Genomic DNA, 27,542 nt, shown 5'->3' with positions numbered 1-27,542 from the left:
GTAACGGACCCTTGAAAGCTCGAGCCATAAAAGCAATCCCATTAGATTGGCAAGCTGGAATAACTCAGCAAAAAAGCATTACAAGGGCAGCAATGTCACAGAGCCCCATGTAACAGGCATATCAAGCATCAGGGAGTGTTCATGTAGATAGTCTCCAGTTCAAAGCAGGGATAGCCATAAAAGTGTGAGCGCCACCTACACTGCAGGAACAGCTTGCCGGGTCACTCAGTGAGGTGACCTCAGTGGGGCCAATCCCTGTCCTTTGGTCCCTGTAAAGCCCTTATCTCAGAGCGACATTGGTCTTCTTTTTTGAGGACAGGGCATAAGCTGCTGCTGGACTTTTCCAATCACTGCCTCGAATCTTGACCCACTGCCTGGACACTTGGGGCCGGGCATCTGCTTCTGGGCTGCCTCTGTTGACAGCCAGCTCAGGCTGAAAAGGCCCACAGCTAGCCCACTAAAACTAATCCAGTTACCAAGAAAGTCTCACCTGCGGGGTGAGGCGGATGTTGTCGTCTCGCACAAATCCTGAGTTTGAGTTGTACTTGATGTATTTGCCCTCTATGTAATGTTCCAGGTGGAACAGAGGCTTGCCAGGTCTGTTCTTCATTTCAATGATACAGGTCTGGACTATGTCCACCTGAGGAAGGAAGCAAGGAAGTTTTGCAGGAACAGTTCACGTAAAATGGTAAACTCTGGCCAAAAAAGGAGGCTATGAAGGAACACGGGCTGCAGCATAAACACCATATTTCCAAAGTATATTCAAAGCACACTCCCCCCAAAGAATTGTAGGAACTGAAGTTTGTTGTGGGTGTTGGGAACTGTAGTTCTGTGAGGGGCAAACTTGCTATTATTATTGTAATATACCGGTATTTATTTATACCCTGCCTTTTCCCCTGACGGGACTTATAGTTCCCAGGATAAACGTATGCAGGTAAATGCTGAGAATCCGTTTCCTGAAATCAGAGTATAATTGCTGGCGCTCTTTTATGGCATTTGGGCAGAAGGGTTTGACAAACAGCTAAGTGCCTTCACTTGAAAACAATTCAAGTTTCTATTTAAAGAACAAGAGGAAATTGCAGCCAGTTATAAATTACTCCTTGTGCCCAGTCCATCAGGAACGTTGCCCATGTTGCACACTCCATTGTGGAAGACAAATCACAGCAAGTTCCACTGAATGCTTTTTTTGGAATTTGTGGCATTTGCCTCCTCGGATGGGTCATAAGGAAAGGGTTAAAATAGGTGTGATGTGATTGGCCAGTGAGAATGCAAGGGGGGGATAAAAGTTAGAGTGGGAGGTTTTGAAAGTCAGTTGGGTTAGTTGAGTTGAGAGTTAATGTTTGGGTGTTGAAGAAGGAAGAGGGAGGAATAGGAAGCGGGTTGGTAGAGTTGTATTGTGAGAAAGTGAGAGGAATTGTTAGGTGGAGTCAGATAGATGGAATAATCAGTTTGGAGTCGTTAGGAACTAAGATGAAGAAACTGTCAATAAAAACAAACTGATACCATAAGCTTGTTCCTGCATCTAAAAATAAACTTGATTATTTGTTTATGTTAACAACTGACTGGACTCCGTGTGTCCCCATGAGATTACAGGGTGGTGGCAGCGGAAAAAGCAATCGCTTGGTCAATAGACCATCAAACGTCCAGGGGCCCTGTGTGTGATCGCCACAGAATTCAACTTACATTAAGCTGCCAGTGAAATGTTCATGGATTTATTCGTCGTAATGAACCGGCATTAATTCAGAAACTCAATGAACTGTTTGCCTCCCCTGCGTTGTGGGGGTGGTGTTTTGCTCACTGTCTTAGAACAAGATACCTGCTTAGGGGGCTTGTGACGGTTATACTCTTCTCCCCACAGCTTGGCCTCCATTTGGAGTCGCACGTCCTCAAAGTAGACATCCCTGTTCACGGTTTCTATGTATCTCTTGGCAACATAGTTGAAGGCACCTTTCCAGTTATGAGTGTGTAAAAAATTAGATAACTTTTTCCTGCAAGACCAAAGACCAAGAGAGAACAAGGAATAGGGGGGAAATTGAACTTAATGCTCTTTGAAAACATGATAGCATGAGAGCCAGGATAATTTCTGCAATAAGGTGACACTCTTATATTTGTTGGGTTCTCACCCCATAGCCTGTAGGGCAAGAATGGGAAATCTCAGATCTAGGGCCAAATGTGGCCCCACATCTCTCTCTCTCTCTCTCTCTCTCTCTCTGGCCCTGATTGTTTTCTTTTCATGGCTTTTAGGCTCAATATCCCATCCTACAAAACACGGCCCAAGAATATTTATAAGCAGAGATACACTTACGTTCTGAAGCATTCCCGCATTGCTCCACGGCCAAAAGGCTGAAAATCAGTATAAATATGATCAATCGTTACTCATCCAAAGGTTATTTGTATTTGAAAAATTCTGCCTGTACTCCCAGTAACTGAAAGAAAATCCTATGAGCTGCAGGCATCCTTTTGAGAATGCAGAGAACTGTCACAACGGCTAAAGCATCCGCACTGGAAATACACTCTCCAAGTCCATGTTTTCCTTACATGTGTATTCAAATATTGATATCCTGATTCCTGCCCTTCTAATGCACTCATATTATTCAGAGCAGCTATTTGCAACAGTAAAGAACAGCCCAGCCCGTAATGAAAGAGCAATATAAAAATCAAATGATGTGAAAACAGGCTCATCAAGCAAACCCCCCCCCCCAAAAAAAACCCTGAAATAAGTTACTTTACTGTATTTTAAATTTACTGGGAGGGCAAGAAAAAGCTAAAGTGGGTGTTAATGGCCTCTTTTCACAGCATTCTGTAATATGTAGACAGCGCCTTTTATCTTAAGTGTGAGTTAAGCCCTAGAAGGGGTACACTTATTTTTTATTGTAGCTCACAAGCAGAAGGTTTATAATTGCTTTGGAGGTTGAGCTGCAGGCTAGAATTGGTGGGAAGGAAGCAGTGAGGGTCACCCCATCCAATTCTTCCCAGCAAGAATCCCCTTCAAGATGCTATTAATTCCCAGATGCTATTAATTCACTTTCACCCTTAACTTGGCTCTGAGATGGGAAGGTGATCTGAAAGGAAAATTCATGGGAAGGAATTTATTTGCTTGAGAAAATTAGCCGGTGTGAGAAGGGTTAAGCATCCCAGTCCAGTCAAAACAGGTAATGTGCAGATTCACTCCAAGCAATAAAGGTCCAGAGGGAATTTGCAGGCCAAGTACTGAGACTTGGAAATAGACTCAGCAGGTGAGAGACAGGAGACTACTGCCCTCCCCGGCCAAAAAGGGGCAAACTCCCTGTTGAATATAAATGTTTTCTGTGGAAAAGTATTTTCAGAATAGAGCAGTCTGAAGCAACAACAGGCTCAGTACAAACTCCCATTTATTTATTTATTGGATTTATTCCACACTTTTCCTCCAAGGCGCTCAAAGCGGTATACACATTTCTCTTCCTTTCCATGTTATCCTCACAACCCTGTGAGGTAGCTTAGGCTAAGAGATAGTGACTGGCCCAAGCTCCATATGGCCAAGAGGGAATTCAAACCTGAGTCTCTCTGATCCTAGTCCAACACTCTAACCATTACACAACACTGTGGAGGTTAAATGGCTAGAAAAGGAGACTCAGGCGTGTGTCTTCACTCAGCCATAATGCTCACCAGGTAACCTTGGGCCAATCATTAACTCTTCACCTAATCTAACCTTGCAGGGCTGTTTTGAGGATAAAGCAGGGGGGCTACTATGTATCCTTGAAGAAGAGCAGGACTTTTAAAATGCCATAAATAAATAAACTCGCCGACAATCCCCCGCCGTCGTGGGGCTGCCTCCATTAAGGCAAGTGGGACCAGAAGCCAAGAATTTGCAAAGTTCTCACCTGTGATGCCATTTTGATCAGAACCTCATCCTCGACCCACTCTCCAGTAACAGCATTGTATCTGCCAAGTAAGAAACAACATGGGTCTGGTAGTTAAAAATCACCAAGGAAGAAAAATTATTATTTGTTTTAACCACACATTTGTTTTAACCACACTAACAGGCTTTAAATGGAGAGTCTGCTTTTCACTTTTCAATTTCCCACAGTGCCCCCAGTATGATGCTACATCAGGGGCATTGTGGGAAATTAATAATAATAATAATAATAATAATAATGATTATGATTATTATTTTATTTATACCCCACCCTTCCCAGTTCAAAAACTGGGCTCAGGGTGGCTAACAACAAATTTAAAACACTTTGAAACACTTAATTATAAAAGCAGCATAAAATAGGGTATAAAAACATGAATAACAATAAAATTCAAAAATAAAAAATCAATTAGATAATCCCCAGGGCTAGCTGGCTGAATTGGTCCTACTTTGGCCAGCCAGGAGGTCAGGGGAGAATTAGCTGTGGGGTCTCAGAGTGAGTGATCTTCATAAAAGAGGAGGGGGAGGGAAGAGAAGGGAAATAAAAGATCAGGCTGAATTCAAATTAAAGGCCAGGCGGAATAGCTCTGTCTTACAGGCCCAACAGAAGGAGGTTAAATCCTGAAGGGCCCTAGTCTCATGGGACAGAGCGTTCCACCAGGTTGGAGCCATCACTGAAAAGGCCCTGGCCGTGGTGGAGGATAGTCTGACTTCCTTAGGACCCAGGACCTCTAAACTATGGTTATTCATGGAACTTAAGGTCCTCTGCGGGACATGCTAGGAGAGGCGGTCCTGTAGGTATGAGGGCCCTAAGCCACAAAGGGCTTTAAAGGTCAAGACCATCACCTTGTACCTGACCCTATACTCCACCGGGAGCCAGTGCAACTGGTAAAGCACTGGGTGAATATGCTCCCATGGCAGAGACCCCGTGAGGAGCCTCGCTGCAGCATTCTGCACCTGCTGGAGTTTGTGGGACAGTTTCAAGGGCAGCCCCACGTAGAGCGAATTACAGTAGTAAAAAAAAATTAAGAACACAAGAAGAGCCCTCATGGGTCAGATTGATGGCTGACAGAATCCGGTATCCTCCTTTCTACAGTGTCCAACCAGACACTTCTTGGGAAACCCACAGATAGTGGAAGAGAAATGTCCCTGCTCTTGTCTCACGTCTCCCAAACAAAGCTGGCTGGAAGGTCTGGGAGAGAGAGAAAAATGCTAAAGACATGAGTCAGTTGTGGGTTAGCCTAGAGGCTGGAGTTCTAGCAATTCCCTGAGTGTGCTGTCTGCTGGCCTGCTAGTGTGAATAAGCAGAGAGCAGTACAGAAACAAAGAGGGACAAATGAAAATGGAATCAAGTATACAAGGGGCAAATAATTCAGACATGCCCTTAGGTACAGCCACACGCCACTGTTTTAAGGGCAGCAGCAGCAGCAATTTTTCCTTGGCAGGCTGCCTAGCAAAACTGCTATTTCACTTTCTACCAAGTCATTTGGCCTATTGGGATATTATCTGTGTGTGTACCCCACCCAAGGGAGTTGTGTGTGTTTACATATTAATATATACATATATACTTTGGAAGATAACCTTCTGGAGGTAGGGGTCAAAGTAGAAGTAATAACGAATCGTTCGCCGTTTGTTTGTTTATTACGATACACTTACGCTAAAACAAGCCCTTTTAAGGAGCCTCACAGAAACAACATCAAGCAATTTAAACACACACATAACACATTAAAAATGAAAAACATTAGTTTTTTAAAAGTGACAGAGAAATATTTGTGATCATCATTTGAGGCCCTTCTCCATGTTCCCCCTTCAAAGGAGATTTATGGCAACACAAGAAGGGGCTTTTTGGTGGTGGCTCCCTGCTTGTGGAATGCCAACCCCCCCCCAAGCTTGCCTGGAACCTTCTTTAGCTAGTTTTAGGAACGGGGGGGGGGGGGAGTTTTACCCAGGTTTCCACCCCCTTGTTTGCAGCATTTGTGGCCTATTTGGTTGGAACAGGATAAAACAAATAGACGTGTTTGTTAGATTTTTGTTGATTCTGTTTATCATAATTGGTTTTAGTATTCCTGTTGTGTTTGTAAATCACTTTGACTGATTTTTACAAGTAAATCAGCTAATAAATATATACAGTGGTGCCCCGCAAGACGAATGCCTCGCAAGACGAAAAACCCGCAAGACGAAAGGGTTTTTCGGGTTTTGCGACGCTTCGCTAGACGATTTTCCCTATGGGCTTGCATCGCAAGACGAAAGCCCATAGGGAAATCTCGGGGACCTTTTTTTAAATGCTGGCGGTGGGGAGCAAAGCCTTTTTCCCCCCTCCGGACTTCAGAAGAGGTCCAGGAAGGCCGGCGGGGGCGAAAGGCTTTGCTCCCCACCGCCAGCATTTTAAAAGCGGTCCGGGATAGCAGGGAAGCGCTTCCCGCTATCCCGGACGGCTTTTGAAGGCAGGCAGGGGGGGCAAAGACTTTTGCCCCCCCGCCCGCCTTGGGAAGAGGTCCAGGACCTCTTCCCAAGGCGGGCGGGGGGCAAAAGTCTTTGCCCCCCCTGCCTGCCTAACTGGGGGCTTTTAAATCGCCCCGGGACTGTCCGGGGCGATTTAAAAGCCCCCGGACGGCTTTTGAAGCCTCCCCCCGCCGCCCGGCATCGGAACCATGTCCCGATGCCGGGCGGCGGGGCGGGAAAGCCTCCCCCCGCCGCCCGGCATCGGAACCATGTCCCGATGCCGGGCGGCGGGGCAGGAACGCCTCCCCCCGCCGCCCGGCTTCGGGGCATCGTCCCGATGCCGGGCGGCGGGGCAGGAACGCCTCCCCCCGCTGCCCGGCTTCGGGGCATCGTCCCGATGCCGGGCGGCGGGGCGAGAAAGCCTCCCCCCGCCGCCCGGCATCGGAACCATGTCCCGATGCCGGGCGGCGGGGCGGGAAAGCCTCCCCCCGCCGCCCGGCTTCGGGGCATCGTCCTGATGCCGGGCGGCGGGGCGGGAAAGCCTCCCCCCCGCCGCCCGGCTTCGGGGCATCGTCCCGATGCCGGGCGGCGGGGCGAGAAAGCCTCCCCCCGCCGCCCGGCATCGGAACCATGTCCCGATGCCGGGCGGCGGGGCGGGAAAGCCTCCCCCCGCCGCCCGGCTTTGGGGCAGGAACGCCTCCCCCCGCCGCCTGGCATCGGAACCATGTCCCGAAGCCGGGCGGCGGGGCGGGAAAGCCTCCCCCCGCCGCCCGGCTTCGGGGCATCGTCCCGATGCCAGGCGGCGGGGCGGGAACGCCTCCCCCCGCCGCCCGGCTTCGGGGCATCGTCCCGATGCCGGGCGGCGGGGCGGGAACGCCTCCCCCCGCCGCCCGGCTTCGGGGCATCGTCCCGATGCCGGGCGGCGGGGCGAGAAAGCCTCCCCCCGCCGCCTGGCATCGGAACCATGTCCCGAAGCCGGGCGGCGGGGCGGGAAAGCCTCCCCCCGCCGCCTGGCATCGGAACCATGTCCCGATGCCGGGCGGCGGGGCGAGAAAGCCTCCCTCCGCCGCCCGGCATCGGAACGATGTCCCGAAGCCCGGCGGCGGGGCGGGAAAGCCTGGGCGCGCTTGCAACTCTCCGCAAGGAGCGCTCCCGCTGCTTGCGGAGAGGTCCGCGCCTGTCCTGGACCTTTTCTGAAGGCAGGCGGGGGGGGGGCAAAAGTCTTTGTCCCCCCTGCCTGCCTTCCCAGGGGCTTTTAAATCGCCCCGGACAGCGGAGAAGTCCTCCGCTGTCCCGGGCGATTTTAAAATGCCGCCCGCCAGAAGAGGTCGGGGGAAGGCGGTTTCCATAGGAACGCATTAATTGATTTTCAATGCATTCCTATGGAAAACCGTGCATCGCAAGACGAAAAACTCGCAAGACGAAGAGACTTGCGGAACGAATTAATTTCGTCTTGAGAGGCACCACTGTACAGTGGTACCTCGGGTTACATACGCTTCAGGTTACATACGCTTCAGGTTACAGACTCCGCTAACCCAGAAATAGTGCTTCAGGTTAAGGACTTTGCTTCAGGATGAGAATAGAAATCGTGCTACGGTGGCGTGGTGGCAGCAGGAGGCCCCATTAGCTAAAGTGGTGCTTCAGGTTAAGAACAGTTTCAGGTTAAGTACAGACCTCCGGAACGAATTAAGTACTTAACCCGAGGTACCACTGTATAACAACAACTTTGAAGGGAAGAATGCAATTCTGTTTTCCTCTCAGTGAAATAAAATTCAACGGATGGGAGCTGAGAGAGAAAACAATATTTGGCTATACAAAACACTGCCCACTTTCAACACCCTTAATCACTGTTTGGTTGAACAAGAAACAAAGATTTTAGGGGTTCCCTCCCCCACCACCTCCCTCCGACCGTGAAGGGGAGAACAACATCCTTGCTTTAGTTGTGCGATTGTTTTCACTGCGGGTTTTCTTTTATCATGAACTGGTCGCTTCACATTCAGCTGAAACAGCAATGTTGCCAGAGACAGATAGCCATCGTCTGCATATATTTGGCACCAGCTAGGGAGAAATGCTGTCTCTTTCTGTCCTTAAAACTTCTGCAGAGCCACATGTGACTGTGCACAAGGGTTTGGGGGCGCGCACTGCACAATACTTGAAATAGTTTCTACTTTCCCTTGTAAGTACAAGAATGTGGATTATTTTTTCCTTTAAAGGATCAGCACAGCAAACACCATCAGACATGCTGAGACCAGGCCTCTGTGAGACCAGGCCTTAAGAATCCTGGAAACTCTGGTTTGTTAAGGGAGCTGGGAATTGTAGCTCTGTGAAGGGTAAAAACTATAGTTTCAAGGATTTGTGTGTGCGTGCGCACGCTTTAAATTAGCTTTTAAATGTATGGTGTGGAGGCAGCCACAAACTGGCTTATGTGCAATTCTGTACATGTGGATTCACATGTTGCTTATCACTACATGCTATGCAACACACATGAAGCACATGTGAAACTGGAGGAACTGGTCTGTGTTACTAACTTGTGAATTGCCTTTCATGGTAGTCTCATACCACAAATTTATTATTATTAACATTTATATACCGCCCTATGCCCACAGGTCTCATGGAGGTTCACAGGATAAAATCACAATATAAAAACACAAAATATACAATCAAAATAAAAACAAGAACAACCCAATAACCCCCCCCCCAAAAAAAAAATACCAGAGAGGGAAAATAGAATTTAAAACACACATGCACAATATTTGTAATAAAACATATAAAAATAAGCACCCATCAGGTATCGTCGATTAAAAGATCAATTTAACTGTCTTTCAAATAAAAACATTTAATCCATCCCCCCCCCCAATTGCAACCATTCATAGAAGCTCCTTGATCCTGGAGGCCTCCATGAAGAGGCACTAAGGGACAATTTTCTATTATTTCCCCTTCCTTCCACAGCCCTTGCCCCCATTCCTAAATCTGATCCAAGGTTTGGGGGAACTCTTGGGACAGTATTTGGTGGCAGCAGGGGAGGTGGCATTGAGAGTTGCAACATAAAGTAGTTTAAAATACAGTATGAAACAATGGAAGTTTGAAAAACAGTACAGAATAAACACCTAAGGTGGATTCTTTTTCATCCAGCTGGAAACCCTTGTCGAAACAAAAGTGTTTTCATGTGCTTATAATATTTTATGGAGGGATTACAGATTTCCATATAGCTGCATGACTGGTTTTCCTGAGGTTTTTGTTTATAGTGGAAAGGGGGTTTCAGATTAAGCAAAGGACTGACATGACCTGGGAAGAAGGGTGTGTCCAACACTTTCCTTAAAGTCACGCAGGAGACCATTTATCAGCCAATGTATTTCAAATATTATCTGTCTTTTTCTGCAGAGGCTGAGATTCAAGATCTTTTTAATAGGGAAAGAGAGCTATAATAATTGAAATGTGTTGGGCAACAATCTATTTCTGACAGTTTTCTCCCACCTTTCCTCATGTAATCCTGCCATAACATGCTTAGTTGAACTCATTTCACACCCAGCGAATGCACACTTCAGATGTGCATTATGTACAGCATGTTCCGATGAGCTTGTCTGCCCAGCAGGAATGCACACAAGTCAGAGGTCAGTTCTGAGAACGCCTGCACTGGTCCTTTTTTAAAGGTTTACATTCTGGCTGTGCGTAGCAGAGGAGCACGCACACCCGAGAGAAAGCAAACACTATTTTAAGAACGGCACAGCGCGTTTCTAAGAGGCCCAACTATTTATAGCTTTGCATAAAAGCATGTTGGAAGCTTTCTTCCTTATGAAGATTTAATTCCTAAGACAACAGCAACGAGCTCACAATTGTAGCGTGGGACAAAGAAAAAGATAAGATTTGGAGAATCAAAAATCAGGATACGTGCAAGACATGTTTACAAAGGGTGAGGCAAGGGGCAGTAATGAGCAAGCCACACGGACTCTGGATAACCAGCTTAACTCCGGTTCAAATAAAGGTTACCTAAACTGTTGGTTGGTATTTATTTTAAAAACCTGCAATGGAAGTTAATAATAAAATGTGAAATAGAACAGAACACCCGCAAGCAAGAACCTATCAGGGCATACAGACAAGAGCCATAAATACAACAACTAATTAAAAGGACTAATGTGGTTATTGCCCATTTTGTTTAACCTATTTGCACATCAATCAGCAGCAAGCCTCTTAACATCTTCCTGATAACACATTTTCCCTTCTAGGGTACCACTAAAAAGTCCATACTCAGGGGGAGAGAGAGATATTAATATTTGCCTCTGCTTCAAGATGGACTATTTTGAAAAAGAAACAAACCCCTTTGACACATAGCCCTGCCCTGCCAGTGTCGGCTCAGCCGTTGGGCAGGGTGAAGTCACTGCCTCAGGCTGCCCGCCTGCAGGTCTCCCGCCTGGCCTGCGACCTCTGCCAACAGCAGAGAAGTGATGCTGCAAATCGGCACCAATTTCGGGCAACATTGTGCCCATTTGGGGCGAGATCTTGCCCGAAATCGCACAAGATTTTGTAGAGCAAAAAAATAAAAATAAATCTCATGTGATTTGGGGCAAGATCTCACCCAAAATTGGCAAGGTATTGTATGAAATCTGTGCCACCATTGGTGGATGTGCCCCTATCCCCCACCCAAGCCCACAGGGGCACACATGCAACATCAGGACCAGAAGCAGAAGTGCCTACAAACCTGTAACGTGTTGCGTTTTCTGTTTCAATGTCCTCCAGATGAAATTCCGCCCATGGGTCAGGCATGTGCTTGGCTTTCTCAATGGCGTGCTTCCAGGCTTGCTGCAGAAGTTGGAAAGTGTTGAGTTATTCACAAAAGGCCGTCAGAGATAATGCACAATCACTGATCTCCCATCGTACTTTTGGACCTCAGTCTTGCAAAGGGAAGCACACAGAGAGAGCCCGAAAACGGTGCAGGATAAAGGATATTTGTCTGCGGACACAAGTCTCATGGGCCTGCCTCTATATTTGGACCTGTTTTGGAAAAACCACACCTGCCTGCACTACTAGAGAAGCAGACACGGAGCAATGGATCCAAACTACAAGAAAGAAGATTCCACCTAAACATTAGGAAGAACTTCCTGACAATAAGAGCTGTTCGGCAGTGGAATTTTCTGCCAAGGAGTGTGGTGGAGTCTCCTTCTTTGGAGGTCTATAAGCAGAGGCTTGACAACCATATGTCAGGAGTGCTCTGGTGATGTTTCCTGCTTGGCAGGGGGTTGGACTCGATGGCCCTTGTGGTCTCTTCCAACTCTATGATTCTATACTCTGACATCACATCATATATATATGACATCAAGGAGGGGGGAGGTAAATATGTGTAAGGATTTACTGGTTCAGGCCAATGGCCCTCCGCTGGATGCATTTTGCTTTTAAAATTTTATTTTTAAAAAACATATTTTATGATTTTCAATCTTATACATTTCAATAATTTTACAGTCATTTCAACATTTCAAAACTTCCTTCCCCCTCTTTCTGCGGTTCTTTAATGTATTTTTAATATTCTCTGACTATCCAAAGTAACTTAATTTGCTCAACAAATGATAATCAACACGAGAGCCAAGACTGAACTCGTGTTTTTTTTTTTTAATGCAAAGTTATTTTCTTTTACAACAAAATATTTTGGGAGTACGTCCCTGTCTCAGCTGGTGGGAGCCCCCTGACCGCTAATCTCAGGCAGACACTTTCCTTTCTTTGGATCTGCTCATGCATTCCTATTCATATTTTTTTAATGTTCCAGTGATACAGTCAAACTCAAACATGCTCTTGAGGAAAAAGTAAGGGCGGGGGGGGGGGGGAGAACACAAAACAAGCTACATATAATCAAACTGAGAGCAAAAGCCGCTTGAAAATGAACCAAAAATCCCAGCTCACCACATGAAGCAAAAGGCATGTTAGTATGTAAAGGATGCAGATGAACATTACAACTCCAGACAAATGGCTGTCTCATTCTCCAAGACACTCAGCCCAACCCTGTGCACAAAATGTGCGTATTAGTGAAAATGCTTAAGTGAAGGGAAACGGCATACAAAACTGTGTTTATTGAGAGAACTGTGCATAAAACTGCATATGATTTTTCTGGAAATGGTGGGATTTGGGTTTTAAACCACCTCAAACAAGAAATTTATTTTAAAATGTTACCGCATTCGTTTTTGACCTACCCGGCTATGGTCAACGGCAGAGCCATGCTTAGAATGCTGCTGAGTGCCATTCTAAAGGACATACATGAAAACAATTACAGTAAGCATGTAGAACAGATAAAAATAGCATTTAAATGAAAGTCGCTTTTCAAGACAATCGACACATCCATTGTGCTTGGTGAAAGTTTCTTAAAGCCAGTTTTTCTATGCTACATCTGATCCACCAATGCAGACTGGGTCCAGTATGGTTTCAAATTGGATGGGGGATCGCGTGCTGCACTGCAGAGGGTTGTGACCAGATGTCCTTTGGGATCCATTCCAACTCTACAATTGTATGATCATCTAGAATACAGTCCTGCTCACTTCTCTTTCAACTAGTGTTCCTCTCCTCTGCTTCCTAACAGCCTTTCACTGACAGACATCTAACTTAGGGCCCAGAGTGCTACTTCTTAAGAAACATCAGTGACAACATCCCATTGTGAAATAGTTATATGGAAAGCTAACGGCAAGGGCCAGAGTTTCCAAATGAGTCACAGGGCAATTATGTTTGCTGCACACAGAGTGGTGTTTTTCAGAGGCAAACACAGTAAACTTGTCCCATGTCCTTCTGACATCAGAAGGAAGAGAGATGGCGGTGGGAGGCAGGGCCTTTTCAGCTATGGCACCCTAGCTGGGAAAACACCTTCCCAGAGAGGTTTGCAAGGTGAAAACCCATTTTACCTGCCAATACCTTTTGGCTTTACCTCGTTTATGCTGCTTTTATGAAACAGCTTGCTGCAACTAGTTATGCTTTTATTTATTGTGACTTGTAGCTTTTTGTTGTCTCACAACCCACAGAGAGCAATGGCTGAAGAGTACGTAATACATTATTATCACGGAAAGTAATTATAATTGAAAATGGAGAGTCACCAATAATTATTATAATAAAGGAGGCCTTAGGACCAAAGCCAGCTCAACAAGGGCGGCATGATGTTTTGCTGAGGTGGCACACAGCCTTGATAGGCTGTGTAGTTCTGAGGGAGTTTTCCTTTGTATGCTTGCTTGGACGCCTCCCTGCTATGTACAAGGCCTGGAGATAGAGAAAGACAGCACATGTCTGTTCCTTTCTCTTCAAATTATACATTGCCTTCCATTCAGTTGCCTCAGCAAGGTATTACCAGGATTTATTTTCTCTTTGGACTATGTCTGCGTTATTTAACAGACTTTTCCAACAATTGTGGCCATGATCAACTGCAGCTCCACAACCTGTGTCTTCTGGGTATTTACAAACACACAAGCCTGCTCTGTGCCGAATGTTTACCGCTTCACACTTCGGTCTACGCACAGGAAATGAGCAAACTGCAAATTGGTCTAAAGGGGTGGGCCATTGTCTTGAGAGCAGCTACAGGTCTAGGTAAATTGAGCGCAAGTTGGACATCACAGTAGTTAGTTACAAGAAACAAAGCAGGGGAAGAAAGTTTTGACCTCATGCCAGCCCAGGAAATGCCAGGAAAGAGAGAGACTGGTGCCGACTAACCTTGATGTCAAAAGAACTCCTAGGAGAAGCGCTGGTTGAATACAGCTCATTTTTCATCAAGTTGGTGTAATAGTTGCTGACTTTGTCAGCAGCTGCCTTGTTTGCAACAGGGTCATCTGTTATCGGGCAGATATAGTAATTATCTTCATCCTCGCTATCGGTGTCGTGGTAATTTCCAGGGACTGCTTTCGCTGGCTTAGTGTTATCGAAGCATTCCATGTGAAAGATAAGGTCTTCTTCCGCCATACTGGTAGGAGAGTGGCTTTGCTCGGGTGGGGGCTGAAGTAGCCAGTATTACAAATGAAGGAACCTAAGGAAGGGAAAGGCGGGAGATCAATATCGGAATTAACGGAGGGAGGGGGGAAATGGGTCAGTATGTAGGAATCTTTCGGCTTTACATTTGCTCATTTAATAAAAGTTACATGCCGCTTGGTTGTAAAAACAAAACAAACCCTGAATAAACCTGAAAACGGTTTGCAAAAAAAAGAATAAAACAAAATCATCAGTAAATAGTTAGATATATGTTCAAAAATACAATAAAGGTTCACTATCTATGCAAGCATTCGATTGACGTTGGAGAGAGACTGAGTTGAGAAACAAGACCAAGGATACATATTGATATAGGAATGTATTAGATAAAATGTAAAGAAATATACAATAATAAGAGTACATTCATTTGTAAAAAAAGGAATATACAACGGGATAGACAGGAAATCCAAAGTGTTGGTATATATATATATATACCATATATATATATATATGAATGATTTCGGAGTAAGTTTGAAATGGCTTTTTATTTTTGGTTTCTTTTTCCTTATGTATATAAAGTATACATACAGGTTGAAAATTACAGTATAATAAGTTTTGTAATGTAATATGACAATGTCTGATGATGTAATGTAAGAACTTAAATAACTAACTAAATATCTTAGAAACAGCTGTTTAAGACATTTAATTAAAATCAATTATAAACTAACAACCAATTAAAACACACAACATTCTACGTATCTCCATTTTAGCAGTGGTTTCAACGGAAACGAATTCCCATTCCATGGTAAGGCACTGTGGGAACATGCCTTCTTCCTTGAAATGAACAATCAGGAGCTCACTTCAAGCTCCCCATTGCTCCTTTGAAGCCACAGCAGAAACCGCCCCATACCTGACCTCGCATATGGCACCAGGTGTGGGGGCGAGTGGCTGTGGTTTGGTGAAAATGGCCCTGAAGGCCAAACACGATGCTGACAAACTAAGGTCCACGGGCCAGATCAGGCCCAATTGCCTTCAGGATCCGGCCCGCAGATGGTTTGGTAATCGCCATATGGATCGCCAGTGTATGCGTTCTTTTCCTCTTCCTCACATGGCGGCGGCGCCTCCTCCCTCCCTCCTCCTGGCTTCTCCCTGCCCTGCCTAGAGGAGGAAGGAGGCTGGGCTTTGTTGGTACCAGTAGCAGCAGCGCTCGAGCGGCCGCCATTTTAAGCAACCCCTCTCCGGAACCCTTTTGTGCGCCGCTCATCATCCCTCTGCCGCTGCCAGCCCCTGCTGCTCGCAAGACACAGGTAAGCAGCCACTGGGGCTCGTCCGGTGCTGTGGAGAAGGGAGGGGAGAGTCGGTTGAGGGGGTGGCTATAGTCCGCCCCCCCCCCAAGGTCTGAGGGACAGTGGACCGGCCCCCTGCTGAAAAAGTTTGCTGACTCCTGGTAGAGTCTAGACAATACTGAGCTGGATAGACCAATGGCCTGACTTTGTAGGAGGTAGCTTCCTATGTGTCTATCTGTAGCTCTGCGTGCACTCTCTATACTAGCTGATGCTCTAGACCAGGGCAGTCCAACACATAGCCTGAGGGCCACATATGGCCCTCAATATCTTTTTTGGGTGGCCTTTGGCAACATTTGATTGCCCCCGTCTGCAGCCCTTGTGCTGCCTTCCCAAAGCCAGGTAAACAAGGTGGTGGGCTTTGGGAAGGAGACGGGAGGGCTCTAAAATCCTGTCACAGCCTCCTGCCTCCTTCCCAAAGACCGCTCCCTCACTTAACCAGCTCTGGGAAGGCAGCATGAGGACTCGGGGAGGGGGGAACATCTAATTTTGGCCTTGCTCACCCCCACAAGAAGGCAGTGTGCGGCCCGTGGGTTCCATGTCAAAGTATTCCTGTGACCCACGTGGTATGGAAAGGTAGGCTGCCCTGTTCCAGGTGTACCAGGTTAGCAGTAATTGGAAGAAAAATGCCGTTTTTCACACCCCACTGAGTTGCATCCAGCTAAGTTCCTCTCCGAGTAGACCCATTGAAATTAATGAGGCAAGGCAGCCTTTGGGCCGGGAGAGGTTCGCATGCCAATATATCCCTTTTAAAAATTACGCTGAGGAAAGGAGTTCATGAAATCAGCCTAGTGTGTGAAAAGAGCTGCATTCTGTTTGCGGTGTTCCTTTAAAGATTTGGGCGGTTCCCGTGGTGGTTAATAAAACGATGAGACGGTTTGAATGTTGCTTTTATCGTAGAGTGCAGCTCCTGAGCCAACGGAGATGTCTCATTTCTCTTTGCTGCCGTTTCTGCATTCATTATGTGGGAACAGGTGAAGTTACCTGCAAGCTCAGGCTTGTGGCGCTCCATCCTAACCTGGAGAAATATCCCAGATCCTGGAAAATTTGAAGTGTCTTCTTGTTGAGGCCTGTATTCCCAGGTGGGGTAGCAGTTCACCTTCCTGGGAGGCAGAGAGGGCTGAAGCAGAGGTTGGCAGGAAGCATGGAGCCATCCAACTGCTACATCTCAGCAATGGAGAAGACATGCCTAGCCTCACCCACCAACCAGAGACAATGCAGGCCATATGCATGGAATTTGTCTCCTACCTCCTGGCTTGAAAAAAGCACCCTGGCCACATCCACATTGTTAATTTAAAGCAGTGTTATACCACTTCAAACTGTCACAGCTTCCCCTAAAGCAGGGGACAGCAAACTTTTTCAGTAAGGGGCTGATCCACTGTCCCTCAGACCTTTTGGGGGGCCGGACTATAAGCCACCCCCTCAACCGACTCTCCCCTCCCTTCTCCACAGCACCGGACAAGCCCCGGTGGCTGCTTACCTGTAAAAACACCAGACAGGCCCCACAAATAACCCAGAGATGCATTTTAAATAAAAAGCACACTTTCTACTCATGTAAAAACACGCTGATTCTTGGACCGTCCGCAGACCGGATTTAGAAGGCGATTGGGCCGGATCCAGCCTCCAGGCCTTAGGTTGCCTACCCATGCTCTCTACACACCATCTGGTAGTGGCTTTGCATGGCATCAGGCAGGATTCTCTCCCAGCCCCTTAACTGGACATACCTGGGACTTCCTGCGTACAAAAACAGATGACCCACAGCTAAGCTACAGTCCTTCTCTATGGCTATAGTTTTGTCTTAGAAGGATTCCACATATACCTTAGAGGTATGCTTCCATCATTTAAAAACACAAGACTTCCCTTAGCCTTTTTTCCAGCTAACTTCTGATCTGGTTTCCTCCCCCTCCGGTTCCATGCCTTTATTTCACTCTCCTTTTATGAGATTGCAAGCCTGAGGGCAGGGTGATGTAATTCTACCTTCTGTATGGCGCCTGGTAAATAATACATCTCATCATCATTGTTTCTGAGCAGGACTCGTTTTTTAAAAAGGTTGGGGAAGATTTGGGGTGGGTGGGTGGAGCTTAAACGCTTACTTGCAAAAGGCTAAATTGTGCAATGCATCCAGAAATTTCTCAATCCAACTCTCTTGGGAAGGGACCTCACCGCAACTCTTTCCAGCTGAGCAACTGGTCCAATTAGTGCCAGCACTTTGGTGGGTGTTTATCCAAGACATTTCAAACTCATCAAACCTAGTCTGAGGGTAAATCGCTCCCGTTATTTCCTATGTCCAGGCTGCACATGCCAAAATTTGCACAGCCAAAATGCCACCACCTACAGACATAAAAGAACCCCTAGGTGGAAACCCCAAGATTTTCAGAAGTACAATAAATTATTAGCCGGGGGGAGGGAGGGGAGGAATCTAACAGGAGGGTGACTTCCCCAAACAGTCCGATGAGGGCTGGGCATGCTCAGTGGGTACAGAAAACTGTCTTGAGTGGTGAATGGAACACTAAGTGGAAAGGGAATGGAATCAATGGAGTATTGTGGAGGGGGCTATAGCTGGCTGGCTGGCTACAGAAGCACATTTTGTTGAAGACCATCAGTACTCTACACATGAAACATATCTGAACAAACAACAAAGACACATCCTCAAACTGATTCCATACTGTGCCTCTGATTAGAAACTGGTATTTCTTCTAGAAAGGCAAGGCGGAATTATTAATTGTTTTAATCTATCTATTTACTAACTTGCTTTGTAACATTTACACAGCACTCGGATGTAAAAAAACAACAACCTAAAAATGGTTTACAAAAAGATAAAGTGCTAACATGGAGAAAAATCCACAAACATAATTTATTTTTAAATGAAATTTTATTGAATTTTTACAGTTTTATATTCAATCAGACAACACAATGTAACATTTATCATACAAAAGAAAAAAGAAGCGCCCCCCCCCCTTCTCGTGACTTCCCTCAACTTCCCCTTCTGGTTCTTTAAATATTTACTGCTTCTGCTTAATTATTATCTTATTTTTATGTTCTTATACCTTAATGCTCTTGCACACACAACCATACTTTAAGGCATACAAAAGTTAAAATATTAAAACAGATTAGAATAACTTAGCTTTCTAAACATCTGGGTCGTCTCGTCAAAGCAAGAATTTTTTTAGGAGGCGCCAAAAAGAGCACAGTGAATGACCCTGCTTGATCTCAGGGAGTTCCAAAGTGCAGGCGATGCCACACTAAATAACAAATCATCAATGACTCCCAGGTTGCTTGGTGCAAAAGGAAGGTAGTGCCTTAAAGAGACCTTCCAGATCTCAGACGCGGAAACCCAGGCACAGAGACTAGTCTGCTGAAGATCCAGGCAGTGAATTCACCCTACAGTTAAAAGTCAATAAGAAGGAAAGGCGCTTACCTATGGTGGATCAACTTCCGGCAGCAGAAGTTGAACGCAAGCTTCCTCACGTGGCAGGAATGGAGTGAGGCAGGAGGCCACACAGAAGTACCAGCAGTTGTAAAAACTATAACCCTGTAGGTAAAGGAGAAAAATACCCCGTTAGCCACTACTAAGAGCTGGCCTGCCACAAATCTCACCGTCAGGCACAGTGCAACGCTCCTCTGACCTCTTCTAAAGTAAGACACAAGCTAAAATTAGAGATGGTATTTTCCCAGTGAAAGGCAAGCGCATATGTGATCCTCTGCAGAAAAGCAGAACAACTTTCAATGAGGCTGTTCAAACTGAGCAGAAAATATCAAGCTAAAGGAAAGAACCAATGGCACCAATGTATCCCCCCCCAACTTCTTAAAAGCGGGGAGCCACCTAGATAACTGCCTCGTTTGCCGCCATGGCTGGACTGATCCTGCCCCAATGAAGGACCCCAGCATTGAACACATAGAGAAGACAATTAGCAATTGCATGGATGGATTTATTTGTATTTATTCATTTCTGCCCCACCTTTCTGCCAAAGAGCTCAAGGTGGCATATCCCTTACAAACAACCCTGTGAAGGAGGTTAGGCTGAGAGTCTGTGACTGGCCCAAGGTAACCCAGTGAGCTTCATGACGGAGGGAATACCATATTGGCTCTCACACCGCAACTACTTTATCATTTTACAAAATAAATAGCAGGCACGGGGCCCAATACTAACCAGGAGGTTCCTGGCGGGGGCGGGCCACAAAGGGGTTTTAATCCTTTCCTGCCACCTGATTCAAATCAGCCTCCCCTGCTTACTGTTAAAAAGTCACCCATGCAATTGCTAATTGTATAAATGGCACCTCCTTAAGCCTGGGCCAGAATTACCTAAACAATTGTCACTAAACAATAAAGCAGGGGTAGGCAAGCTAAGGCCCGTGGGCCGGATCCGGCCCAATCGCCTTCTCAATTGGGCCTGCGGACGGTCCAGGAATCAGCGTGTTTTTACATGAGTAGAAGGTGTGCTTTTATTTAAAATGCATCTCTGCGTTATTTGTGGGGCCTGCCTGGTGTTTTTACATGAGTAGAAGGTGTGCTTTTATTTAAAATGCATCTCTGCGTTATTTGTGGGGCATAGGAATTCGTTCATTCCCCCCCCCAAAAAAAATATAGTTCGGCCCACCACATGGTCTGAGGGACGGTGGCCCACGGCTGAAAAGGTTGCTGACCCCTGCAATAAAGTAATAAGTAACCTTCTGTGGCATTCCTTGTTTCCACAGGAACAAGTTTGTTTGGTTTGATTTCTGGCCTTAAACCAAGCCACACAACTACATGAATGATGAAAGATTACGAAAACCAGGAAGAGAAATATTCAGAGTGTTGGTTTGGGAGGGGGGTGGGTTGCAGTCCGTTAGACCTCCATGCATATTCCCCAAGATTTGGAGAACACACACACAACAACAACAACCCCAGAGACCATTTTTTTTTATTAATTATTATTATTATTAAAAACTGGAAATCTCGTGCAGAGAATATTCAAATGCACTTCTCTTGTGCTCGAAGCTTGAGTACTAACGCTGCACCATCAGCAGTACTGAACATGCTTCTGAAACAGATCCAATTCCAGGCCTTATCTTCCTGGCATGTAGGAGCAGAGAGCTGTTTGCTTCCAGGAGAACATCCTGTGCTTTCTCTGTTTTAAGGAGGCAGCCATGTACAGGTGCCAAATGAGCAGACTCTGTTCCTGCCACTCCCCCAGTCATTCTGCTGCTCGAGACCTCAATGAGCCTGTGCAATGAGTCCAGTCTCACTACCTTGTGCCAATAAGAGGACAGAGACCTTTTATTTAAAAGGTTCATCTAAAAGAAATGGCAACTTGCCCTGTGCTAAAGCTGGAGTTGTTTTGGCAGCTCCAAGAAGGTTCTTATTGTTGATGGTCAACCTGATATTTCATCATGGTGCTATGTATATATTCTGTGCTTCCTTCGTCCCGCAAAATAAGATAATCCAAATTCTGCTTCTGTGAATTCTCCAAGAGATACAGATAATGAGTGATGGAACTTAATTGAATATGCTTCTTTCTGCAACATTTTTGCCCCTTTCCTGACTTTCAAAACAGCGTAAGGACTAGAAACTTGAATAGTAAAAGGTGAAATTCTTAGAATGCTGACTTCTGCTCCCGTTATCAGTTTCTGTCTGTTGTGTACACACAGTCTATTTATTTATTTACTAACTACATTTATATACCACTTTTTTTGCCAAAGTTTAAAATTGCATCTCAGAACTGAGGAAGGTGTTCTGGGACAGGTCCCCTAGACTGTCAGCTGATAAGCCCGAATTAGGTCTTGAGGGCTATGACCAGCAACTAGGCTTCGTGCTGCGATATTTGGAAATTGCACACTACCTGCTTTTGCCATTCTGCAGGTGTCATTCTGAGCTCCATAGTTTACCTTTCAGAGTTACAATTTTGCCTGTAAATACGTGTAAGTGTGAACTGAATTGTACCCCATTCCTACTTCCAAATAAGCAAAGGTGAGACTATCTTTTTTTTCATCGCTTTACTCATGGAAGTGGGGCTCAAAGCAACTTGCAAAGACAGCATAAATCCTAAAACCAATTACAATACCTTAGCTGCGATTCCTGTATTGCATGGGGTACCTTTCCAAATCTATAATTTTTTATATATATAAAAACAAACCCAGACACATCTAGAGATCAGGCTGAAAGCAAGTGGGATTCATGCAGCTTCTCCTCTAACTCAAAACCCACATTTCTTTAGAACCAGCATAGGGAACCTATGGCCTTCCCGATGTATGGTAGACTATCATACAACACGTAACATACACAACATGGCTCATCATCCATGACTGTTGGTCATGCTGGCTAGAACTGAAGGGATCTGGAGTCCAATGATGTCTTGATAGCCATGGCTTCACCATCACTGCATTAAAATAACACCTTTTATATTAAAACCCCTACCCGGCCAGAAGCATTGGTTCCCAGAACCGTCTTGTCCAAAACTGTTTCTCAGCACTCTCTGGAAACACTGTGTAATCTCCAAATGTTGCCCGCGCTCTTGAGAAAGTGTGCAAGCTGGGAATGGTACAAGACCCAGCGGCTCGAGACAACCCTAGGCATGTCTGCTCAGGAAAAAAAGTCGTATCGAGTCCACTAGGACTTACTCCAAGGTGCTTAGGATTGCTGCCTAAACGGGTTACCGATTCAGTATGGAATTTAGAAAGTGCATTTTGTTACTTGCCAGGATAAGAGCTGCAAAGCTATAATTGTGCTAAGGAAATGGAAGGGACCCCCAAAAGCCATCTATTCCAACCCCCAGGAATGTAACGCAGTAAAACACCCATATCTAACAGAGTACAGAAAAGCGTACAAGACTGTTCTCCTCTGCCTGTGCACTCAGGGGCTTGTGCCCAGGTTAGGTGTGTAGAAATCTGCACCCTGAACAGTGCAACAGGGCTCTAAATTCAGCATTACAATAGCCACAAAATAATAATTACTTGTAATAATAAAGATGGACTGATTGACTGAATTACTAGCAGGGAGGGAGGGAAACAGCGTTACAGAATACTTTTAATGCTACTTTCAAAATTTATTCAGTAGTCAATCTGCAGAGACAACAACTACTTTCTCTCCCAAACCACAGAATCAATTATTATAATGATGATTATGGCCGTCATTTCCATTTCTTCCTGCCTGCGCTCACAGTGTAAGTCAGAGCGCTGTTTTTGTCCCGCGAGGTTTCCAGAGCCGGCTACCTTATGTTGAAAACAGCAGCGGTTATTTTACATAGCATTCCAACAAATACTGTTGAAAACAATTCCCCACCCATTTTGTATCTTGAAATTTATTTTTACTTCTTCTTTAGGGCTTCTACCTAGTGTGCATCGAGCTTTAGGAAACACAACAATCTCTTGGGTTGTAACACCCAGAAAGTGAAGGAATTATGCAGCGTCTGAATGCAGACTCTGAACAAACCATGCAGAAAATTCAAATTCGTATTCATCTTTGTACGCGATGCAGGTCATAAGTTGTATGCCCAAAGTATGGCTTTCTTTGAATTAAAACCCAGACAGGTATGTTCATTCAGTCCCCATGAAGCTATAATCTGGTCAAGTAATGTAGGACATGATGAGAGATCTACATATGGAGTTAAATGTTTATTTACTTATTTATTTTTGCAACACTTTGGTGCGTTGGCACGGCAACGGTTGCATAACATTTAACTGTGCAGGAGGTTGGTACTGTGCAGCCATGTTTTTTTTGGGGGGAAGTATCCCCCCTTCCTCCATCTGTTCCATGTTCAGATCCCCATAAATATGTGAACATATCCAAGCTTGTCAATAAGCAGATCTGCTGACTGAGCGCCTTTGATTGCCATGACATTACATCAACAACCTGCAATCAAACAGTGCAGGAACATTCTCTGCTTAGAAAAGGAAGCAGGCTGCAACCTCGTTGTCATTTATGCCGGTGAGCAGAAGCCTAATTTTGGAAAAACACAAATGGCTATTCCTGGGTATCAGAATCATCCCTGCCTTTGTTCCAACTACAGAATGTTTAATTCCATTACGTAACACTGGGTGCATTAAAACCCAGCAACGTCCTACTGTAAATGCTCTTTTGCACAGTGAGCTTAAGGATGTTTACTCACAGGAGAAGTCCCAGTGTGTTCAGTGGGACACACTCACCAGGGAGAAAGCTCAGCCAGACTTATTTTCAAGTAAACATGTACAGGACTGTGGCGCTGCAGTTTCTAAAACGCTCTTCCACTACACAAACACCATACAAATGACGCACTCTGGTGTCCTACAGTGATGCCCCTCAGACACATACCCTGGTACAGTAAGCAGGGTTGCCAGACCTGCAGGTCAGACCTGATGTCTTCCAAGTTTGCCTGGCCCCCCTCCAGGTGGAAAGCTTAAATCTCCAGGTCCACCAGAGTGTCATTAATTACCTATCTATCAGATTGTGTATGGGACGCGGGTGGCACTGTGGGTTAAACCACAGAGCCTAGGACTTGCCGATCAGAAGGTCGGAGGTTCGAATCCCCGTGACGGAGTGAGCTCCCATTGCTCGGTCCCTGCTCCTGCCAACCTAGCAGTTCAAAAGCACGTCAAAGTGCAAGTAGATAAATAGGTACCGCTCCAGCGGGAATGTAAAAGGCGTTTCGGTGCAGTGCTCTGGTTTGCCAGAAGCAGCTTAGTCATGCTGGCCACATGACCCAGAAGCTGTACGCTGGCTCCCTCAGCCAATAAAGTGAGATGAGCGCTGCAACCCCAGAGTCGGTCACGACTGGACCTAATGGTCAGGGGTCCCTTTACCTTTACCTATCAGACTGTGCATGCAACTTGCAAGCTTCAACCCACCAAGAATCAGCTGCAAATTGCAGTGCAAGCACTTCCTCCACTCCTTTCTCCCAATTAACCTCTGTCTCCAGGCCCTACTCCTCTGACATCACCAGGGACTCAGGTTTGAAATCTCAGGTTTGAAATCTCAGGGTCTAGGGTGCTCCTGATTTGGCCATCCTAACAACAGGCTAGCTCCCCTGTTCTCTCTCCAGACAAGAAAGGGGCATCACCCGAATTCACTGACACACGTTACATGGGGGTAAAAATGTGGAGTTTGGCCTGGGGAGAATTTGAAGGGCGGGGGGGGGGGCAGGCCTGGAAGGCCTCATTTGGGTTTCCTAACCATGTTCTGTGTTAATTTATGGTGCTGGCATTGTGGGGGAAACCAGCATTCAATTCCCCTTATTTCCAGCACGACTCCAAACCCTTCGCCCATTCTCCTTCCTCAAGCAGTTATGAAGCCTTCTTGTTCTCCATTACTTTCAAATGTGCTCCCACAGAAACAAGTTTCCAAGCTGGTTAGTGTCTGTACTAGAAGACAAGGCTTCACAACACAGCACTTTTTGAAAATAGCAGCATGAAGGGAGTCGTTCCTTAAAAGATAATGGCTGCTTCCTTATTACAAAGCACCCTAGCAGAACGCTACCCATCATTTAGGCACCGAACGTCCTGTCTTTTGGGAGGATTTACACTGGGACAGCTGAATCTTGAACAAAATGACTTTCTGCCTGCTCAGCCTTTTCCTAATCTGCTGCAGCTCCAGCTAGGGTCTGTCAACATCACAGCAGTTTTAACACAGATGCTACAGAGTGAAGGGGAAACGGAGAGTCCATAGACCTGTTCACATGAAGCAGAAACTCAACACCAAGGGATAATGCCCACATAGTTGGGAGAAATCCGGCCTGCTTCACTCCCCCGGGGATGCTGTTGCTGCATTACGTGGAGCTCAGCCATAGTCTGGTTTATGATTACATCCAAACCCAGGCTCATGGTTTGTCTCCCCCAAGAACAAATCTTGGTCAGAGTTTGTGGTTTGTTGGGAGCAAGTCAACCCACAAGCCCAGGTCTGGATACAACGCTATACCAAACCATGGCTTATCTACAGGTAGTGTAGCAGCGGCAGGAGAGGCAGAGGTTGAAAGCAGCAACAGTTTTTGCTTTGTGCATTCACACACTCACCGGTTCACGCTTAGCCATGGTTTGGTGATACGTGAGAATTGGGCTCATCCCTGAAGAAAAATATAAGCCTTCCTCACAGATCAGCCCAGGGTACCAAATCCGAACACTGGTGCATCTAACTTGGTGCTGTCTAAACCAATTACCAACAACTGTCCAGGCTCACTCCCATTCCTACCTAGAAAAGCTGAGGGTAAAATCCTGGGACCTTCCATATGCAAAGCACATTCTCTGCCACAAGAGAAAATCCCTTCCTTTAAACAGAACAAATAGTCGAGGATCACCAGTCAACCATAGTTGAATAAAGCAGTATACAGTATATTAATTTCAAAACAAAGTAACTAAGGCTGCAATCCTGCTCACACTTACCTGGGACTAAGCCCTACTGAACACACCGGGACTTGTTTTTAAGTAGCCATGCCTAGGATTGTGCTGTAAAGCGGCAATCATATAACTAATTCCTAATTTGATGGGTCTTACTCCTGAGTTGTTGTGCAAACAACATTGCGGTCTAATCGGGGACAGAATTCCTTCCCCCACCCAGATATGGTGTTCTGTCAGATCCAAAGGAAAAGAGAGCCCAACAACTCTACAGAAGGACGCACGCAACCAAAGGTGTTTCCAAACTCTTGCTATTTTCGGGTGCAATTCAATCACTTTGCAGCAAATTCGAATTGTGCAATTAAAATTGGAGATCTCGTACAAGAGAAATCAGCTTCCCCAAAAGATCAGCTTCTCCAATAAGGAGAGCTAGGGGTATCCCTTGCCTGTCAGGGGAGATAATACTGAACTAGATGGATCAATTTTCTGACTCAGTAGAAGGCAGATTCTTAGGTTCACTGGAAAGCGTGGGATAATGCTTGATGCACTGTCATCAGACCTCCCCGCAAACAGATGAGGGCAAACGCTCAACAAACAGCCAACATCGTCTAACCTCCCTGCAAACAAATCAGGAGACATATTCAACCAACAGATACCCTGGAGGAGCTGTCCTCCCCCCGCCCCGCCCCAATCTGTTCTCATGAAATGACAATGCATTTGGAGATCGGTTCATAAAAGCACTCACTAGCTGGTCACGATCTTGGTTTTTAGAAAATGAAAAAACCCAACACACACATGCGCAAACTCACCCAAACCCTTCCTGATCCCGATGATTGACAGAACGAATCACGAGAGGCAAATAAAACAAAATGCCCACTGTACCAGCCAGGAACACAATAGACGGTTGTTTCTGTCCACACGGCCGCTCGCAACTCCCACAGTCACAAACAGCACAGCTGTGTGTTGTTGCAACCCTACCTACACCCCAGTCGCCAGCACTGAGGTCAGCAGCGCGGACGCTCCCAGGAAAGCTCTCGAATTCAGACGTGTCAGCGAAAGAAGGCGGGAGGGGAGGATATGGCAGGAGGGTCAGCCCGGGCGCTGCTTGCATCTACCCGCTCCTAAGGAGGGGCAAGAAGAAAAACCTCCCCGATTGCCGCTAGCCGGAGCTTTGGGCCGTCTGCAAAGGCAGCTAAGGCGGCCTTGCAAACACAACCGTCCCCTATGCACCCAAGCTGACCTAAACCCACACAAATACACACGAGGCCCATGCCAATGCTTTTCCTTGCTTTGCCCACCCCAAACAAACGACAGGAACAATTGCAAGCCCCGGGCCTACCTTTCCACGCAGATCCACACCTTTGCAAAATTGCAAAGGTTCCTGCTTGCTTTCCACCTCGCCAAGCCCTCTCGCTCTCTCTTCTGCAGAAGGACGGCCCAGCTAGTCGCCTCCAGAGAGGCGGGCCAGGCTTTTGCAAGCGTGCCAGGAGCAGAGGCGACGTGCAAGAGCCGCGCGCGCCGGCTGCTGCTGCTGCTTTGCTGCTTCCCCCGGGGACGGGCCTGGGGCGCACCGAGCACGTTCCGGAGCGCGGCGCCTGCAGCCTCCCTGCTGAACTCTCCCTACGCAGCGAGGGATCCGACGGCACGCCTCGTTCTCACCCCGGGCTG

The 27,542-nt window shown here is 46.3% G+C and overlaps 1 protein-coding gene across 5 annotated transcripts in view; it reads right to left on the bottom strand.

Annotated features, from left to right (window-relative positions):
- The window catches only part of EEF2K (eukaryotic elongation factor 2 kinase), a 46,460-nt gene extending 18,918 nt beyond the window's left edge, over positions 1-27,542 (bottom strand). Inside the window, exons 1-9 of one of the 5 annotated variants that reach the window (XM_081889163.1) lie at positions 27,214-27,542; positions 19,016-19,129; positions 14,006-14,315; positions 12,511-12,561; positions 11,031-11,131; positions 3,861-3,921; positions 2,306-2,343; positions 1,817-1,988; positions 491-640 (exon numbers count right to left, since the gene is read on the bottom strand). In XM_081889163.1, the coding sequence (XP_081745289.1) occupies positions 491-640; positions 1,817-1,988; positions 2,306-2,343; positions 3,861-3,921; positions 11,031-11,131; positions 12,511-12,561; positions 14,006-14,251 (819 nt within the window). In that variant the 5' untranslated portion in view covers positions 14,252-14,315; positions 19,016-19,129; positions 27,214-27,542. Of the gene's footprint in view, positions 1-490; positions 641-1,816; positions 1,989-2,305; positions 2,344-3,860; positions 3,922-11,030; positions 11,132-12,510; positions 12,562-14,005; positions 14,316-19,015; positions 19,130-26,683; positions 26,705-27,213 lie in introns of those variants that run through there. The other 4 variants (XM_081889159.1, XM_081889160.1, XM_081889161.1 and 1 more) reach the window with 4 other exon arrangements.

Source organism: Podarcis melisellensis, assembly GCF_964234715.1.
Source record: "Podarcis melisellensis genome assembly, chromosome: 14".
Classification (NCBI taxonomy): Eukaryota; Metazoa; Chordata; class Lepidosauria; order Squamata; family Lacertidae; genus Podarcis; species Podarcis melisellensis.
Note: the sequence above shows the minus strand (reverse complement) of the source record. Positions and strands in the feature narration are given on the sequence as shown.